The sequence below is a fragment of the Gymnoscopelus braueri genome, assembly GCF_963280865.1.
Source record: "Gymnoscopelus braueri genome assembly, chromosome: 17".
NCBI classification, from domain to species: Eukaryota; Metazoa; Chordata; class Actinopteri; order Myctophiformes; family Myctophidae; genus Gymnoscopelus; species Gymnoscopelus braueri.
The window spans coordinates 20,065,790-20,086,543 of NC_137617.1; the positions used below are offsets into that span (position 1 = coordinate 20,065,790).

The 20,754-nt window shown below is 40.8% G+C and overlaps 1 protein-coding gene across 1 annotated transcript in view; it reads left to right on the forward strand.

The window, feature by feature from the left end:
* LOC308105027 (low-density lipoprotein receptor-related protein 2-like) overlaps positions 1-20,754 on the forward strand; it is a gene marked incomplete at both ends in the record, with an annotated part of 73,237 nt that overhangs the window by 12,106 nt on the left and 40,377 nt on the right. Inside the window, 23 exons of the mRNA XM_080455662.1 lie at positions 386-508; positions 2,080-2,196; positions 3,352-3,462; positions 3,582-3,698; positions 5,699-5,815; positions 6,098-6,241; positions 7,696-7,812; positions 8,207-8,335; positions 8,687-8,856; positions 9,751-9,974; positions 10,108-10,314; positions 10,430-10,635; positions 11,202-11,342; positions 12,430-12,639; positions 12,997-13,189; positions 13,921-14,046; positions 14,593-14,723; positions 17,230-17,367; positions 17,579-17,857; positions 18,729-18,968; positions 19,147-19,269; positions 19,609-19,725; positions 20,162-20,539. Of these exons, the coding sequence (XP_080311788.1) occupies positions 386-508; positions 2,080-2,196; positions 3,352-3,462; positions 3,582-3,698; positions 5,699-5,815; positions 6,098-6,241; positions 7,696-7,812; positions 8,207-8,335; positions 8,687-8,856; positions 9,751-9,974; positions 10,108-10,314; positions 10,430-10,635; positions 11,202-11,342; positions 12,430-12,639; positions 12,997-13,189; positions 13,921-14,046; positions 14,593-14,723; positions 17,230-17,367; positions 17,579-17,857; positions 18,729-18,968; positions 19,147-19,269; positions 19,609-19,725; positions 20,162-20,539 (3,858 nt within the window). The remainder of the gene's footprint in view (positions 1-385; positions 509-2,079; positions 2,197-3,351; positions 3,463-3,581; positions 3,699-5,698; positions 5,816-6,097; positions 6,242-7,695; positions 7,813-8,206; positions 8,336-8,686; positions 8,857-9,750; positions 9,975-10,107; positions 10,315-10,429; positions 10,636-11,201; positions 11,343-12,429; positions 12,640-12,996; positions 13,190-13,920; positions 14,047-14,592; positions 14,724-17,229; positions 17,368-17,578; positions 17,858-18,728; positions 18,969-19,146; positions 19,270-19,608; positions 19,726-20,161; positions 20,540-20,754) is intronic.

Here is a 20,754-nt window from a genome sequence, read left to right on the forward strand (position 1 = left end):
ATGTCGCAGGCACTTAACCACAATCCTTGATACTGAGTGCCAAGCAGGGAGGCATTAGGTATACCATTTATATAGTCTTTGGTATGACTCTGCCGGGGAATGAACCCCGCCCTCCCATTCTCATGGTGGACATTAAGCACAAGGCCCTTGAGCTGGTATAGCTGGTATATTAAGTATAAGCCAGGCTTAATTCAAAGCAACACAGACTTTACCAAATTCATAAATCTCTATAACAGTTATTGTAGTAGCCTAACTACTGTAACCTGAGATCTAAGGCATTTTGTCCCTAAATCTTAAAAAGGGCTTAAATGTAACCGTCAAACCCTCAACTGTTCAGGATCAACGTAAAGACTATAAACTGTTTTCAATGTGTTTTCTGTGGCAGTGCCTCCATCTTGTACCTCGCAGCAGTTTAAGTGTGTGACGAGTGGTGAGTGCATCTCCTTGGTCTTTGTCTGTGATGGGGAGGAAGACTGCATTGACGGCTCAGACGAACAGAGGACCTGTGGTAAAAAGAAAATTCTGTTTCTATTATTTATTTTTTTAGATAACAAAAAACAAAGCTTAAGACAAGTGGATGTGAGTAACAATACTCAATGTTATAAATTACTGTGATTTGTTTAAGAACATTCTCATCTGCAAACTACAGCAAATAGTCGGCTCTTTATTGTGCCATTTCACATCCTAACTTGTTTTGAGTATGACCTACTACTAGCACCTATGACCTACTGTATAAAGTTAACACTTCTTATGTGCTACTGCACTTTTTATTTTGTATTTGCGATGCAACAAGCTGCTTGCTGTCTTCTTCTTGTCTTTATGTTTGTGATGCTCAAGTCAGTTAACCCAGCTCAATCAGTTTTATCTCCAGCAGGTATAGACTACTATAATAGTCTTCTCTCAGGTCACCCCAAAAAAGCTATCAGACAGAGCTTCAGCTCTTTAAAAATGCAGCTCTGATAAAGTTTAACTTACGAAAGCTGAATTCCACAAATTCTCATACATCCATGAAAAGCTTTATGTTCTCCACTGACTTTTACTAAGAAATATCAGCTTACACTTGTTTCTTTTGAATATTGTTATTATTATGTTATTTTGGTCTATATATTATATATATAAGTTATTATATATATAATTGTTTTCCTATTCCTATGATTTATGCTTTTTAAATGCCCTTTAAATGTCTTTGAATTGCCAAAATCAAGCCATTTCTGTCCGTCCAAGACCTTGAGATAGTCATCCACACCCTCATAACACCCTGTTTGGATTATTACAATTCCCTACACTGGGATTAGACAGTCATTCATATCCTGCCTGGTCCAAAACACGGCAGCCAAACTCCGGACTGGTACCAGGAAGAGAATATGCTATCCTGGCCTCTCACCACTGGCTGCTAGCATTGTTTAGAATCCATTTTAAGATTCTCCTATTCATTTACAAAGGTTTAAATTGTCTGGGCCCCTCTTACATTGCTGACCTTTTAAGCTCAAGCTCAGGGCAGGGTGACCGCGCCTTTGCTGGCACAAACTATAAAGTAACACATCACATGGATGCAACTGGGACGTATCATCAGTGTTGTAGCCTGGGGTCAACGGGTGTTTCTGGTCTCGCAACATACACCCTCGCCCAGCCGGGGTTGATCAAGCCCCCGACTTACGTCCCAGTAGCTACCCACGGTCAGTCCTCTTAGGGCAAGACAGGGCCACTCAATCCGCTTCTCCGGAACTACTCTGCCGGGGCCGGGGGAGAGGAGAGGCTCTGGCACGTGGAGGGACTAGGCTCTGTGGATGGCCTACTGGCCGGGCTCCTCCTTCGTCTCACCAGGTCCAGGACCTGAGCGTTGCACCAGACTCCCCCGTTCCAAACATTTCAAACTATGGTTGATTTGGCTGTATTTTATAGTTTTTATTTATTTAGAATGGTTTATTAGTTTTATTGCTGATTGTCCATTTGTGCTGTATGACTCATTGTTTATATTGTTCTGTTCAGCATTTTGAACAACGGGAGTTGTTTTTTAAATGTGCTTTATTTGTATTTGATTTGATACAAATAAACTTCTTCCTCATCTTCCTGATTCAGAAGGACGGACATGCAGTCCAGACCAGTTCACCTGTCAAGAGGGCCAGTGCATTCCCAACCAGTACAAATGTGACCATGTGAATGATTGCCTGGACAGCTCAGATGAGAGCAACTGCAGTAAGACATTAAGAACCATTGATGATCAATTTGTTTATGAATTCACACAGTACAAAGATTTTGAAGGTTTGCACACAAAATGATCAATTGAGGGTTCCTTTAAACCGTCTGTACTGTGATATTCCCGTCAGATTTGTTTTTATTAGGCTATTTATTTTATAACTTTTTAAATTAATTGTTTTATTACAATATCAGACTGACAATCCCACATATCATTATAGCTATAATGTCCAAATTATAATGGATGTCACTGGGGCTCTGAGTGGGATGAGACCTTGCCCAAATTTGAGATATAGGCTATGTCGTAGACAACTGACGTCACAGACATACTGTAGATGACTAACATCACAGGCTGGCCACATGAAATCCAAGATCTACATTGAATACATTGCAATGTTCCCGTGTGGATCCTGAGATCCGCATGATTCGATTTTTACAAAGTAGGCCTATATTATTTATTGTATAAATAGAATACTATTAATGAACCAATGTACAGAGTAAAACGCTGGCCATTGTGAAATAAGTGTGACCAGAATATCTAGCATTACTCTTCTTTAAAGCAATGTTAAACAAAACCACAATCTATATTATGCAAACTGAACTCAAAGTCAAACAGTGCTGCTTCTATTTTTTTCATACTCAAGCAAGATTATTAGCTTTTACAAAATGACAAACATGCAATCAGAAATGGTTTTACAACCTCTTTTGTTCGAATAAACATTCCTGTCCTGTGTCCTTAACACCAGAGATAGAAACTTTGTTCATCCTTGTCTTTCAGTCTTTTTAAAGAGATAACAAAGCAGTAGACTTTCCCCTTTAACTTTTTACAAGAATTCAGCTTTGAACAAATGTTTTGTATTGTATTGCAGTGCACCCCTCACCCCAGCAGGAGATGACAGTGAGCAACATAATAATCGCTTGATTCGCTTACAAAATCGAATCAACAACAACAACAACACCACGTGGTGTTGTTGTTGTTGTTGATTCGATTTTTACATTGATCATGTGTTATATTGTTGGCCAAGTAGTTAAAGATTAGTAATGTTTTGCTATTATTTAAGCTACTCTGTAACTGTATACAGTTACAGAGTAGCCTCAATTGAATCATGTCTGAACTGCCTTTTAGTCAGTTTGTGTCCATTTGATCTTGTCCAGGATACCCAAGTTGCACAGAGAAGACGTGTGCCAATGGGGCCTGTTACAACAATTCTCAACACTGCAATGGACTGCAGGACTGCCGAGATGGTTCTGATGAATCCAACTGCAGTGAGTAGATACAAATCAGACTACAAGGACAGGAAATAATACAAAGAACAACAAAACAAAAGTAGTGCGTGTGCGCGTGTGTGTGTGTGTGTGTGTGTTTGTTTGTTTGTTTTCAACAGCGACCCAGCACTGCCCCCTGCACCAGTTCCAATGTGCGAATGGCTACTGTATACCTCTGTCCTTTGTGTGCGACCACTGGAACGACTGTGGAGACAACAGTGATGAACAAGGCTGTGGTAAGACGACATGCAACCATTCAACTGTTTAATCCTTAATTTGTTTAGCTATATATTTCATAAGTTTGAATCGAAGTCTTGCTGAGCCAATGTTGAATCGAAGTCTTGCTGAGCCAATGAAGTTTTAAAATAGGGAACTAAGTTGGAACAACAATTGAGGGAAGTATGGGAAGAATACAATTTGGTGTTTTAGTCGCAATACATACAGCTATGATGACTCTAGCTCCATAAAGAACCTCTCACTCCGCTATACAGCTCCGAGATGAGGTTCTATGTCGTTACCTTCCAGAATCGGGTATACGTCCGCCAAGGCTCCGCTGTTTACCCTTTTGTATACGTCGTATCCCAAAACTAATGGTAGATTCCAAGCCGCACGGATGTTTAAAGTTTGGAACGGAATGGAAAATTTTAGGAACGGAGCGAAACTACCCATTTAAATCGCTTATTTAGTCAGCCTGTGACCATGTTTCCCATTGTAGCCAAACCGGGAGCAGTACTGGCAGCGGACGTAGGGGGGTTTTCCGGGTTGAATGGGAAACATGGTCACAGGCTGACTAAATAAGCGATTTAAATGGGTAGTTTCGCTCCGTTCCTAAAATTTTCCATTCCGTTCCAAACTTTAAACATCCGTGCGGCTTGGAATCTACCATTAGTTTTGGGATACGACGTATACAAAAGGGTAAACAGCGGAGCCTTGGCGGACGTATACCCGATTCTGGAAGGTAACGACATAGAACCTCATCTCGGAGCTGTATAGCGGAGTGAGAGGTTCTTTATGGAGCTATGATGACTCTAGCCATGGTTCACATGACGCTCGTCTTTCACAAGCGTCATGGAACCGTTTGTTCCTGGTTTTCGATTCTTTTACATTTACTACTCTCACATGTACATAAACGTTCGGATTTCAAATATAAAGTGCTGACCCCCATGCCACGGATGTAATAAGTTGAGCCGGGCCAAGGTCTAAGTACCTGTATATTCCGTATTGTTCAATAAAAAGCTTTTTAATCCGATCGCCGGCTATTTTCTCAGAATTTTCTCCGATGCTTTCAACTATGCGACACTACTAGTTGGGAGGTGTATTGCACTCTGATACATTACAAAAAGATTATAGAAAATGGCCGCCGATCGGATTAAAATGCGTTTTATTGAACAATACGGGAGATACGGGTACTTATCTCGGGCCGGCTCAACTTGTAACATCAGTGGCTCGGGGGCCAGCACTTTATATTTGAAATTTGAACGTTTATGTACATGTTAGAGTTGTAAATGTCAAAAAAAAACGAAAACCAGGAACAATCGGTTCCATGACTGTCATGTTTCAGGGCTGATGACTCCACATACGCACCTGCATGTACAGTAGTCCCAATAATAAGTTTATAATAATAGTTTTATTTGTAAGTAAAATGTATAAGACATTGTTTAAATTGAATAAAATAAATGAAAACAGAATAATATAAACAATACTATAAAACAAAGCCCCTCTAGCAGCCCCATGCTGCTCCATACACCAAACTAGAAATTGCGTGTTTGGAGCAGAAATGGTGGTGTTACAGCAAAAGACCCAAGCTCACCATAATCAGTATGGTTCATTCAGGAAGCTGCCTATTGGATTAGGGGACGTTTGAAAAGTATATAGTTTGACCCTTTTGAGGGTGCTGCTAAAGGATGGGTTATGGAATCATCCAAATAGTTAGGGTTCATCAGCAGGTTTCATGGCAATTGGTCCAACAGATTTTGAGATATCTTGTGTAGTGGAAGGTTTGGCCTAATGGCGGTGCTAGAGGAAAGGAGGATGTAGTTTTCGAGATATGTTGTATGGGACCAAAGTAAGTGGTGGACAGACGGAAGGCCGGCCCAGACGGACTGCTCGTCATCAGTCACCATAATCAAAAAAAGCCTCACCGCTATCTGTGCTAAAAAGATCACATTAAATATAAATAGTATCAATTAAATGCTCATTTTGTTTTGAATGTTATCGGTATCCATTTTGTCCTCAGTGTACCAGAGCTGCAGTGGCAGCGAGTTCACCTGCTCCAGTGGTCGCTGTATCCCCCAGGTCTGGGTGTGTGACCAGTTCAATGACTGTGGTGACTACAGTGATGAGAAAGGATGTGGTAAGAGAGACTGGCTTTCTGAAGACTACCGGTTTTCAGAACTGACAACACATGCTGTACAAACCATGTTTGTCTGAATCTCACCAGCCTGTATATTGTCGCTAAACCGTAACTTTTCTGTCAAAGGGGGCGAAAAAACTGTGTTCCAATGGAATCATTGTAGTTATTATTTAGACTGGAAAACATTAAATACAAGGATGTTTATGAGACACTTGAGAATGTTCAACGACTGTTCAAGGAATCAGTGAGGTAGAATGTTGGATTGTGACCCGAATTTTTCAGATAGCAACTCCCGAGACTGTTACCCTGGTGAGTGGGGGTGTCCGGGATCCTCGGTGTGTATACCAATGGGGAAGGTGTGTGACAGCAAACCCGACTGTCCCGGAGGAACAGATGAAACCAACTCTACAGCACAGCAAACCTGCAGTAAGTTGTGTGTGCATATTCAAGGATCAAAGGCCCGATTATGTAATCGGATACAAATGTTGCTACTAGTGGTACTTGTACAGTAAAATCCTCAGTGAAACGTTTCAAGATTAAACTTTATTGTCACATCACAGGTTTAGAGGTGTTAAAAAGTGGGTGAAATTGTGTCATCCATGCCTCATTTGCGGTTTCAAGAAAGGGGTGAAGAATAGAGAAAGAAAGAAACAAGGAAAACAGGTTATAAATGTCAAATATCCTAAAATAATTTGACCAGTGTCAAATATGCAGTATACATAAGGTACATGGTAAAAATTTAAATAGCAAATATAGAAACAGTTATTTTGCATATAACTCTTGTGCAGGTGAGACATCACTTAGCAGCAGTTATCAGACATGTTATTTAACCCTCAGTGTTACAAATGGATACATTAACACTGAGGATTATATCATGTGTAATTCATTACTCCTTTTGAATTTCAGATATCCAAATAATCCTTGCTTTATCTCTTGCTGTGTGAGATTTCTTATAAGAATTCAAACAACTTGTCACACTTATGTCATATGATTGTTTATTCACACAAGCAACACATTTGCAGCATTTTCAGTGGGTAATAAAATTGATAGCAGGGTTCAAGTAAGTACTCTATTATTTCCTGTTTCTCAAACTAGAACACTAATCTTCTGTCATTGCAACGTTTATGATCTCAGCAGCACTCACCTTTTGCTTATCACCTTATTTATTGCATTTACCCACACTCGGTTCATGATTAACTTTTGAACATCATAAGAAAAACTGTCTCTAAAATGGAAAAAGAGGATAATGGTGATGAGCTGATGACGGTGAAGACGATTATTCCGTTTCGTCTTTGCGCGTACATTTGAAAATATGTGTTTTAGCAATATTTTTTTATACATTTTCCTGAATGAAAATGATGAACCGATGACAGCTTCCTTTCTTGGCTTTCAAGGGTGTAGTTCCAGACTCTATAGCATTCAGAGATTGTGGAATAGTTGTCTGGCTACGCGAGACTCATAAACTGGGGATCCTTGCGACTGAAAAGATTGAGAATCACTGACTTAGATCAATCGTTCTCAAAGTGGGGTCCTTGAGGGGGTTCCAGGGGGTCTCCTATATTAGCTAAATTAGCTAATATACTGTAGCATCATAATCAGTTTAAACAGTTTAACCCTATTTTATACTTTGGCTATTTGAAAATAGCTGATCTACAAGCTCGATGTAATGTGTTGTGTGCTTGTAGATCTGTATATAAAGAAAAATTAATAATAATTAATATTTTATAATATATTTTATATATTCTATAAACAACACAAATCTTGTATGGGGGTCCCTGGCACAAAATATTTTCAGATGGTGGTCCGCGGGGGGGTCCTTGACATGAAAAGGTTTGAGAATCTCTGACTTAGATGACTACTGTCTATATCCATCCTCACAGATCTAGAGCAGTGCTCTGCCCTCAGCTGTGAGTACCGCTGTCATCCTTCCCCTCAGGGAGGAGCCTGCTACTGTCCCGATGGTTACATCGTAGCCAATGACAGCCGCTCCTGTGTGGGTGAGTGTGGGGGTTTACTTCTATATTCTGGGGGGAACATTAGCCAAATGATAGCAGATCTACAACCTCACAACGCGTTGCAACGCGATGCGTTGTGAGGTTGTAGATTGGATATTTCTGGCGAAGAGATTTGGTGTAGATGTAAACAAGAGCGGACCAAGTACAGAGCCAAGTCAGGGTTTAAGTGGTTAAAACTTGTTTGACAATATCAAACATTTCATTTCATTTTAACTGAATTTTTACGTATACGTAAAATTTGTATGTGCAAATGTACAGTAAAAAATAAATAAATAAAAGAGTGGGGAGTGGCCATTATTATTAAGAACAATGAAAAAAGAATAATAATCCAATAGTCAGAAAGGTAAAGATTTGTGTTGTTGTTTGTTTTGCTCAGACTACAATGACTGTAACATCTGGGGGATCTGTGACCAGCTATGTGAAGACCGTCCTGGGACACATCACTGTAGCTGTGCTAATGGATACATCCTGGAGAAGGGGCACATATGCAAGGCCAACATTTCAGGTACAGGAAGGGATATTGCTATAGATAGCTGTCACAGGTAAGAGGGAATATTTAGTCCAATAAAGATGAAAATGTGAAATAACCCTTTCAGTTGGTAAAACCTCAAACATTACATACTGTAGCATTATTTTATTTGCCAGTACCTCATCTAATCCTACTTCTCGAAAATCGAATCCATGCGACATACTATTTTCTGTATGTTATGTAAGTTATGTATGTTTTAAAGTCAAGGTGCACAATATAATGTATATAGAATCTTCCTTTTCTGAAACATGTACAAGGCTTTCATAATTACTGTAGCTCAACAGAAGAAACATGAATAATTCATAGATGTTTGTGACACTTCTCCAGCCGGGATACCACAGCTCATCTTCACCAACGGGGGTGACGTGATGATGGCAGATATACACGGCCGCTTCGTCAGAACTCTGGTCCCGTCCCAGGGCAGAGGTTACTCTGTAGGGGTGGCCTATCATCACACCAGCCAGACAGTGTTCTGGACTGATACCAACACTCAGAAGGTCAGTCCCAGCAGCTGCTGCCCTTTGATAATATGTCCTTCAAAGCCTCTGTTGTCTACTTCAGAGCTGATTCTTACACATAACTGTGTAACTGAGTAACTAGTGTCATTATGCAAATGTATCTATTGCCTTCTGTTGAAATTCAGTCAGATACTCATCAAGACCATTTATTGCAATGATGTTACATGTGACTCTGCTCCTGTGATGAGCCAGAACAGACTCTGAGATCACAAACACCAAAATCACAGCCTAAATATACACAGTTATTACATGAACATGATAATAGACTGAACCCCTCATGGGGCAGACCCTAAAAATGCAAAGAAATGAAAAGAACACGATACAATGCATACTGTACAGTATGAACCTACATTGAATGAAATGCTGACATTACATAGTGCTGACTGCAGGAGAAGGTGGTTCTCAAAAGCAAGTGACAATCGTTGACTCAACCATGTAGAAAAGAATATACTGTAACAGTTGACGTAATGATTGAATTACGTTAGTTGAACTAGTTAGGAGCTGCTCAATACAGCGGCAGATCCAAGTACAGTTTCTGGTATGACTCCAAAGCACCATTGCAGCAGTGGCAAGTTTAATCCTTTGCTCAATAGTTTGAAGACGATACCAGACGAAAGGAAAGGAATGTACCTCCCTTAGACAGATCAGCGATAATATACGTAGGTGACTGACTGGATTAAGTCCTGTCCCCTGTGTCACTACTCACGAGTTAGAGTTTGTGACATTGTGTCACGTCTTTCAGAATCATTATGTCTTTGGTGACCTACAGTACATGGTCATACAGTGGCATATAAAGTACGGTTAAGTGTTTACTACATTTCGCAAAATGTAATGATTTAACAACCAAGCTGTGCTGAACCATTCTGTCCCTAGGTGTACTCTGCCAACTACGACGGAGGTGACATTAAGGAGGTTCTGTCTACTGCGGTCCACAGTGCCCAGAACATCGCTGTGGACTGGATCAACTTCAAACTCTATGTCCTAGAAGTTCGGGTGGAGCGCATCGATGCATGTGACTTTGATGGAGGGAACCGAGTCACACTGGTGGCAGAGAACCTGGTGACTCCTCATGGACTTGCCTTGGACCCCACAGTGGGGTGGGTGTTTGAATATTTAAACAGATTTGATTTATTTCATTCTTTATTGTCCTCCGTAGAGGACTTACACTAATGTTTCATGAAGCTCACTAAGGTGACTTGTTGTTGTTTTTGTTGTTTTTGTTTTGTGCAGCTACATGTTCTTTTCAGACATGGGGATTAGCAATGAGCAGGTGAAGCTAGAGCGGGCGTACATGGACGGTAGTAACCGTGTTGAACTGGTGAAGAGCAGGCTTGGTACTCCAACAGGCATAACCCTGGATATTGTTACTCAGAGGGTGTACTGGTCTGACAGCCATTTTGACATGGTGGAAACTGTCACATACAACGGTCTGGACAGGTAATAAACAATAGTTTCTCATCAGTAAAACAGCAAAATGCCATGCAAACGTCACAGTATGACTTTTTGACATTTTTGATCTCTTGACCATGCTGTGTGAAATGTTGTTCTACAGGAAAACAGTACTCTATGGAGGAACCATGGCTCCACATCCATTTGGTATCGCAGCATTTGAGAACCACCTGTTCTTCACTGACTGGACCAAGATGGGTGTGATGCGAACCACCCGCTTCAACGGCATGGACAGCACCTACCTCCTCTACCAGACAGCCAAGAGACCTGGCCATATTGTTGTCTCACATCCTGTCCTGCAACCCTTTGGTAAGGAAGTGGACTTCTAACCTCAAACACATTTGTAGGATTGTGTTGGAAACAATCCTATTGGAATTGGAGAATCTCCATTGTCAAGTTAGCTTAGTTGTCATGATGCCCTGTTTCTGGAATGACACATATTCCAACCCTCAATTATCTGTATCAAAAGTGAAACAGGTTTTGAGGTAATGGACACCCTCTCTCTGTCCTAATTACCTCTTCAAACCCTATTTACTTCGTTGACCAGGTTCCCCCAGGGGTCTGTACTCTCCTTTTTTTACTCTACACCAAATCTCTTCGACAGAAATAACCGATAAGGTCACAACAAAACGTTGCAATGTGATGCGTTGTGAGCAGTAGATCTTGACGAATGTTCACCTATTTTCCCTGAATGTTCTGTGTTCGCCTATCATGAAACGCCCAGAATAGGGACGCTAGAGTTCATGGGGTTAAACCCTAAGTGTGGAGTTTTTACTATGAACACACTAAGCCATACTGTAATGAATACAGAAATGAAATGCTAAACCCAGCTGAGTAATGTCTGAGTGAGAGAATGTGGGCATCTTGTGTTTCAGTGATGAATCCTTGTGGTAGACACAACGGAGGCTGTCAGCATATTTGTGTTCTGAGTCATCGCTCTGACAACGATGGCCTGGGATTCCGCTGCAAGTGTCGCCTTGGTTACGACCTCCAGCCTGACCGACACTCTTGTTTCAGTAAGTTCCCCTGATGTAGGCAGCACCTGGCCTGAATTTAGATGTGTTTTATTACCCATTAGATTAGATCATAATGAGCCATCGGTCCTGAAATTCAATTGTGATACATGATAGGCACTGTGCTTATTTAACCATGTAAACCCTTTATACTTAGTTGAGCAGGGTCCCCCAGGGCTATATACTTGGTCAATTCCTTTTTTCCCCCTCTACACCAAATCTTTTAACAAAAAATTGCTATTTTTGTTCGCCTATTTTTGCCAAATGTTTGACTTTTATGACATGCCCAGAATAGGGACACTAGTCACTAATTAATGGTTCATGGCCATGGTTCAGAAGTGAAATTGTGATACATGATAAGCATCATGCTCATTTAAACCTTTGATTAAATTGTTTTTGAACTCATTGGTTCCCAAATGGAGTCTCTCAGGACCCAAATTTACGTTAATCTATTATGAATTAACCACTTAAATTTACATTTCTGAAAAAGAAAAAAAAAAATCACACCCTGTGTGAAGTGGGCGGTGTCTTGCTAGCTAATCACAATACTGAATGGAGTCAACCAATCATGTACAAAAGATAAATACATTTATTGAAACACTCTTTATGATGGACGAAACCATAACTTGAAAAAAACAAATATTTGGTTTTTTTCAAGTTATGGTTGCTTATATAGGGCTATGCACATGTGTCATGTGACACTGGCAAATCACAGTCCTGAATAGACTGTGATTGGCCAATCACAGCGCAGGATAATTCTACTAATTTCCTGGGCCCAGATCACAGCGCAGGAGAATGTACATTTTTCCAAATCTCACTTATAGGGGCGGTTTCACCGCCCAAAAATATATATATATATATATATATATATATATATTTATTTATTTTTTGAAAAATGTTAGTATTTTACATAAATTACACATAAATAAAAAAGATCTTTTGAAATAAGAAACAAAATTGTAGGAAAAAATATATATATTATTCGCATTCCATAAAAATTGGTTTGCGACCCAAAAATGGGCCGACCCACTGTTTGGAAAACACTAGTGATCTTCACCAACCTAACCAGCCATTCTCTCTCTGTGAGCAGAGGTGAGGGACTACCTGCTAGTAGCGACGACCCTTGCAGTGAGAGGACTCCCATTGAACGTGTCCTTCCAGGAGGACGTCACCCTGCCCCTGGCAGGCCTGGGGGTCACTCACACAGGCTCTGCTGTGGAATATGATGGCAACGAGGAAGCCGTCTTCTACAACGACAGGAGCAGAGGCGTTGTCTACAAGTCGAGCGTCAATGGCACTCGTGAGTCTTTCCAAGATTTTTTTGATCATTGTTTTTTCCAGGTCTGATTGAGGTTGGATTAAGGTCAACATCAGTAAAAGGAAAATATCTGAAAATGTTTGGGGGGAGGGGTTATATCCTTATTGAATGTAGTTTTTTGTGCAACTTTTGTATTGTCTTATCCCTTGTGTCGCTTGAATTTCCATTCAGGGATTAATAAAGTGGAATCTAAATCTGAAATCTATTCTGAATCATCTATTTAAATCTAAAATACATTGTGATGAATTGTTTGTAGTCATAGTCATAATTTTTATTCTGGTATTCTTGGGTATCAGTCTCTATTGTTTGAGTTACTAAATCTCCCTTTTTGCTCTCCAGATCAAGAGATTCTGACAGGTTACAGAGTGGGAATGATTAATGCCATGGCCTATGACTGGACCTCCAAAGTTTTGTTTTGGACCGCAAGCTCTTACAGGACAGTGGTGGCTTTCAAAGTGACGGACAAGACCCGAAGAGACATTGTGACTGGCGTGACGAATCCCACGGGAATCGCAGTGCATCCCAGTGCTGGGTGAGCCCTCTACATTTTCAAGTATTCATAAATCATTTCTAGACAATGTATCATGCCAATTATGTATTATATAGTTTGCAAGGTGAACAAAGACGGTGCTATAATTACTTTATTCACATTACAGTACATACAATCATGTATAGTAGGGGTCTTCAATGTTTTTCAGGCAAAGGACACCTTAGCTGAGAGAGAGATGAAGCAATACATATTGTATAAAATTGTGTTGCAGATTAAACCTTTTCATAGATTTCATAGATGGTTTGACAGCACAATCATCAGTGTTTTTTATGTTTTGTTTGGTTGTTTACACATTATCTTTTCTATTAATATGTTAGATTCACGTTCAGACATTGAACCACTCGGTAAACTTGACCATTGGCTCTGTACTTGGTCTGCTCTTTTTTCCCTCTACACTAAACCGCTTTGCCGAAAGTAGCTCACTAGAAGCTCACATCACAGCTCAAATCAAAGTGTTATGAGTTTGTAGATCTGCCATTTTCGGCAAATGTTCCCCCCAGAATAGGGATGCTATAGTTCAAGTGGTTAATGAAAATAAATAAATAATAATAATTAAAACAATCCTATCACATAAAGATTTGGCGGCACCCATGTAATAACCCTGAGGACCCCCTAGGTGTCCCGTACCCCCTGTTGAAGACCCATTGTATACAGCATGAATTTTTGTTATTTGAATGACACTAAGCACATCCTCTTCCCTACCCGGTCCATAGCTACTTGTTTTGGTGTGAGTATTACCGTCCAGCCGTTATAATGAGGGCTTTCACTGACGGAAGCAATGCTGTTCCTCTCGTCAACACAACCCTGGGCGGGCCGATTGGACTCGCTCTCGACTACGAGTAAGCACATTTGTGGCATGCTGTATATCTGGAAAGTATGGAAATTAAATGGAGAGTTCCGATTTGTTCATAAATTCAAGAACTGCACAAATGGATTGGAAACGTTATACAGTATATACAAATATATTTGAGATGAGTCACAATAAATGAATCACCACAGATGTAGATTTAATATAAATATTTACATGGTATCGTGTAGGGGGAGGTAGAGAGTCACATATTATAATACCAGCCTGTAGGGGGAGGTAAAGAGTCACATTATAATACCAGACTGAATCGTCAAATACAGACAAGAAGTTAAGGTCTACAAAGGAGTAGAATGCTACAACAGCGAACACTTTTAGGCTACTTATAGTAGAATGTAATTTAAGTGGATTATTCCTTAAACATTTTCCCTGATGGCACTCAGGTTTCTGGCCATCTTCATTTTATGGACTAAAGCCTGATTTTGTGACCTTGTAGTTCTGCGATCTTTGGTGCACGGCACCTGCACGGAACTAAGTATATAACTCAGGCTTAATAATTCTGTGTGCTTGGCCCTGGCAGGATGGACAGACTATACTGGGTGGATGCTCTCTTGGGACAGATAGGACACATTGGCATTGATGGATTTGACAGACAGACTTTCAGCAATCTTGGGCGGATCACCCAACCCTATTCCCTTACAATCTACTCTGGTAGGAGTAATTAATTTGAGTTGATTAAACAAAACACACACACACACACACACACACACACACACACACACACACACACACACACACACACACACACACGCACACACACGTATGGATACATTTAAATTATTGTTTACTTTCTCCACTGTGGTCCTGATGATGTACAGAATGGCATGGCAAGTTTGGCATAGAACATCTACACAATACAGTTATCAAATATATACATAGATTTGTAAAAGAAAATCTAGATTTTTCAAAAAATAGCAGATCTACAAGCTCATAGTGCGGCACTCGGTGCCGCGCTATAAGCTTGTATACAGTATGTGCTATTTTGTTATAGCCAAAGAAACCTGAAATGACACAGATGCGTTCCAGGTCTAAATGGGTTAAAGAAAATACAGGGGGGGGAATAATTCTGACAATACTGTACAACAGGCCTGTCAAACTCGCGGCCCGCGGGCGTTTTGCGGCCCGCGGAAAGGTCCATAGCGGCCCGCGAAATACTTTGAAAAATAGTAAATTGACACTACATCTAACAGACGTCGCAGTTTGCATTGCTGTGCTGCCAAGCAGCTCGCCCCTCCCCCACTCGCTGCTACTTGACTGAGTACCTCTGATCGCCCAGGCATTGTCTAACCAGCTGCGGAATGTTCTGGCTGATTGGCTCGTTAACAGTCTATTCAACTAGTCGATGGCTATACTCTTTGATCGTCACACAGGAGTCAGCCCAGCACGGACATGTACACTCTCTCTCTGTCTCTCTGTCTGTCTGTCTGTCTCTCACACACACACACACACACACACACACACACACACACACACACACACACACACACACACACACACACACACACACACACACAAACGTAGTGCAGTGTTATGAAAATAACTGCTCCCTGACATTAAGTTTGTTAAAGCAAAGAGATGTCAGGTGTCTGGGAGCAGCAAGTGATTTAGATGAAATTTCATGCTGGCTACACCATGTAAATTTGCCATTTTTGAAAATATAATAATGGTGATAGGTAGTTAGAAGCATTAATCATATATGTGTTAAAAACGTATAAATGTATCAAAGCTGCTTCTTTTATTTCTCAGGAGCTTGCCCAGTGAAATCCTCAGTATTAATTGAACTCAGAGCGTATTTAACATTCAATCTGGGAAAGCATCTGTGTCATTTTAAGATTTATTTGGCTATTCAAAAATAGCAGATATACAAGCTCATAGTGCGGCACTGAGTGCCACACTATGAGCTTGTAGATCTGCTATTTTTGTAAATGTAAATAATTAAAGTAGCTAATCTTCATAAAACATTTTTTAAAGTGATATACTGTAGTTATAGCAGTGACTGAGATGTAGTGGAGTAGAAAGTTCTGGAAATTGGAAATACTCTAGTAAAGTAAAACTACGTCAAATCTTTACTTAGGTACAGTACTTGAGTAAATGTAATTAGTTACTTTACACCACTGTTCTATAAATGTAATTATTTAACCACCCACACACATTACCAGGTATTGTTTAACTTCAAATTATTCTACTTAAAATGGTTTATAATAATAAATGTAATAATAATAATAATAATAATTATTATTATTATTATTATTATTATTATTATTATTATTATTATTATTGTTACAAATTGCATTGTTTGTTTTCTGAGACAAGACAACAGATTGAAAAACAATGCTGTATAACTGAATGCGTGTGAGCGCGCATGTGCGTCCGCAACTGGTTCCTGCCCACCTCAAGTCACCATTTGACCAATCTTGCCCGGACACCAAAATGAGTTCGACACCCCTGCTGTACAATGTGCTTACAAGGGCACACTTTCCACCTTGATACTAGCCCACCTGGGAAGCGGGAAGGTTCCAGGTTCAATTCCCAGCCCCGACATTGTGTCCAGGTGTCCCTGAGCAAGACACTGAACCCCTTAACTGCCCCCCTGCACTCCTCCGAGGGCACTCAGAAAACTGAATTTACCCCGCAGGATGAAATAGGTCTATGTACAGTATGCAGTGGATAAGCTTGAAGTGTAAAGGCAGTTTATTAGTGTTACTAGTAGTACTATAGTAATAATAATAGAGTGGTCCTCACTCTTTTGCGTTATTTGTGACAAACACATTTGCACATACTGTACGTGAAATTTGCCCTCTGCATTTCACCCATTTTAACTATTTTTAACTATAGGAGCAGTGGGCAAGTAATTCATCCATAATCAAGCCATTAATACAGCACCTGGGGAGCAGTTAGGGTTTAAGTGTCTTGCTCAGGAACACTTTGACACAGTATCTATAAATATAGTATATTATAATTGTACAGTATATTCAGTTCATTTCAGTATTTGTAATGGATGCAATGGATAGAACAAAGAGTTGTTTGGGATGACTTCAGAGGAAAATGAACAGTATTCACAAAGAAAGCCATCAAATAAACAACAAAAAATTAACAAACAAACAACTAATTTGTGTGGTGGTTTGATATAACTTATTACAAGTTGTCTCCCTTGCAGCCCACCTTTATGTGTCTGATACAAGGACCAAGGGGATATTCCGCATGAGAAAGAGAGACGGAGGAGACAACATGATGATCAGAGAGGGAATCAATGGAATCCTGAACGTCAAGACCTACTCAGCCGACCTCCACAGCAGTAAGTGGACCCTGCAGGGAGAAATGGTTAAAAGAGAAAAGGTCAGACATAGGTCAAGGTTAAACTAGCCCTAACCCTAAAGATGGGGCTTGAACAAAAACATTATTTTACCCACTTCTTTACACCTGTAAACCTGTGATGTGGCAATAAAGCTGATTCTGATTCCCTGTGGCCCGATTTATACCTGCTTCTTCATCCCTTTCCTCAACAGTGTTTAACAGCCGTTGCAATTCGGCACCCAACGGCTACTGCAGCCACTTCTGTTTCCCGACCCCCTCCTCCAGCCGAGTGTGTGGCTGCCCCTATGGTATGAAGCTTCAGTCCAACCAGAGGGACTGCGTCAAGGACGATTCGGTCCCCCCGCCCGATACCAGCTGTGGCGACTATGCCTTCGAATGTGACGAGGGACGCTGTGCGCCCAACTCCTTCCGCTGCGACGGAATCGCAGATTGCATGGATAAGAGTGATGAAGCCAACTGTACTGAACCAGGTACGTGTGTCAGTGTGCAGTAGGCTATATAGCAAACCGTCAAACAGGCACCAGTGTGTCCAGGGCCGGCCTGACCCACTAAACAAGGTAAACGTTTGTTTAGGGCCTCACGCTTGTTCAGGGCCCCCTCCCTCCAAGATAATAATATTGTTTTCCTTTTGTTTGTTTTTTGCCAATCAGTCAATCTAATAAACGTTACACACAAACAACCAACAATTAAATATGTTTCACTCCTTCTAGATATGATCATTTCTAGGAGGATAATTTGATACATATTACAATTTTAATACCGTCTGTGATAATCTTTGGGCGGTGAAACCGCCCCTATAAGTGAGGTTTGGATATTTGTACAACAAATCCTGCGCTGTGATTGGCCAAAAATGTACAAGTGAGGTTTGGATATTTGTACAACAAACCCTGCACCATGATTGGCCAATCACAGTCTATTCAGGACTGTGATTGGCCTGTGTCACATGACACATGTGCATAGCCCTATATAAGATACCATAACTTAAAAAAAAACCATACATTTGTTTTTTTTTAAGTTATGGTTTCTTCCATCATAAAGAGTGTTTCAATAAATGTATTTATTTTTTGTACATGATTGGTTGACTCCATTCAGTATTGTGATTAGCTAGCAAGACACCGCCCACTTCACACAGGGTGTGATTTTTTGTATTTAACCACTCTCAATCCTATTTTGGGCATGTCATATGGCACGCATTTGATCAAAATAGTCTAAAATAGCATATCTAAATGCTTACAACTGGTTTCATCATCTTGCGTTGTGAGCTTGAAGATAGACAAGCTCGATATTCTTGCTATTTGGTTAAGTGTGACACCAGTCCATCTCGTGTGACCTCACCCCCAGGAATGACCTGCTCTCCCCGTGCTTTCACCTGCAACAACAAGCACTGCATCTTGTCCAGTTGGCGCTGTGACGGCACGGACGACTGCGGGGACGGCTCTGACGAAGACAACTGCCCCACCCGCGTCCCCACCACCTGCGCCTCCAACTACTTCACCTGTGACAACGACAGGTGCATCAGCAAAAACTGGGTGTGTGATGGCGATAACGACTGTGGCGACGGCTCAGACGAACACTACTGCAGTAAGTTATGAGGGAACCAATTCAGCTTTTATCCATGTCAAGGAGCGTTTTTTTTTTTGGTATTTGAAAATGAGTGTAATAAAACAAATTGTACGAGGACTCCAAGGACTCTTGCTCTTGAAAGGAGAGCAACAGCAAGCCTACTTTCTAGATATTTGCTCTTTCTGTGTCTGTGTAGATTCGACCATCTCTTCTTGCCCCCCTGGCTACTTCCTGTGTCCAGACCATCGCTGTATCTCCAGCTCGTATGTGTGTGATGGAGACCAGGACTGTATGGACGCCTCTGATGAGAACAACTGTGGTACTGATGCAATTTACTGAAGGCACTGTGTGATACATGATGGCTTTGAAAGAATTGCTTGATATTGAACCCATTTAGACTTGTAACCTATACTGTATGTTGTTATTGCTTTCATTTCTTTCATTTGTTGCTGATTATTTATTGTATGAACATTAGGGAAAGTACATTTTCAGTAAAAAGCCAAATGTCTAAGCTAAAAAAAGAAATAGTTTTTTTAATTCATGTTCTCAGCCTCTGCTACAGAGGCTGAGAATGTATTCTTATTTTTTTGTGATCGTTGACAATTCTGTAAAGTTTTTCAGAAAACTAAGTTGTCACTCTCTGTTTCTCCCCTTTTAGTGTATGTCTGTGCCTCCTATGAATTTACCTGTGCCAGTGGAGATCAGTGCGTCCACTCTCAGTATCGGTGTGATGGAGTCTATGACTGCCGGGACCACTCTGATGAGAGAGACTGTCGTAAGTTATCTGCACAAACTTCATGTCGCACAGTACAAAACAATGACTGTATATCAGGAGTATCTCTGAAAGGTGTTTTAACTACTTTAACTTTAACCCTAACCCATCGCATCCCAATTTTGGGGTTGTCATCATACGGCAGGTGAAAATGCAGGTGAAAATGCAAAAAAGATTAGATCGCGAAGCGTGTAGGTAAATAACAGATCATGATATGTTGTAGATCGGTTATTTTCTAAATAATTTTGATTTTTTTTAAACAGTTAGGGACAGAGCATTTTCTTTGTTGCAACACACTAAAAACCAACACAAAAAAAACTAAAAAGAAATGTGCATGAACTATAGCAACTCCCTGTGGTAGCTTTAAATATTTTCTTGAGTTTCAGTGGCTCTTTAAGGTTTTTCCTCTACTCTCTACTCTTCTGTCCTCTCTCCCCAGCCACTCGAGGTCCAGGCCTCTGCCACGACGATGAGTTCCAGTGCCAGATCGACGGATTCTGCATACCAGACGAGTGGGAGTGTGACGCGCATCCAGACTGCGAAGACGGTTCAGATGAACACAACTCATGCCCGCCCACTACCTGCAGATCCAATCAGTTCCAGTGTGCCAACAAGGTCTGTGTTTCGATGGCGTGGGTGTGTGACGGTGAAAACGACTGCCGTGACTTCAGCGACGAGCAGAACTGTCCCACCCCGCCCTTCCGGTGTCCCTCCGGACAGTGGCAGTGTCCCACCGACCAGGTGTGCATCGACCTTGGCAAGCTGTGCGACGGCCAGAGGGACTGTCCCAATGGAGCAGACGAGTCACCCATCTGCAGTGAGTTTCATAGAATATCACACCCTCCGTCATAGTTCCTCAAAGGAAGATATGGTCATGCACATACAGTATGCTAGACTAGGGCTGAGCGATTCATCATATTTTCAATTCAATTCAACAAAAAAACAAGATAATCGTGATAAAACAATAATTGTGCCACTGCCGGATTCCTTACATAATAACAATCTCGTGTGTTTTTGTATAATAAATCCGTC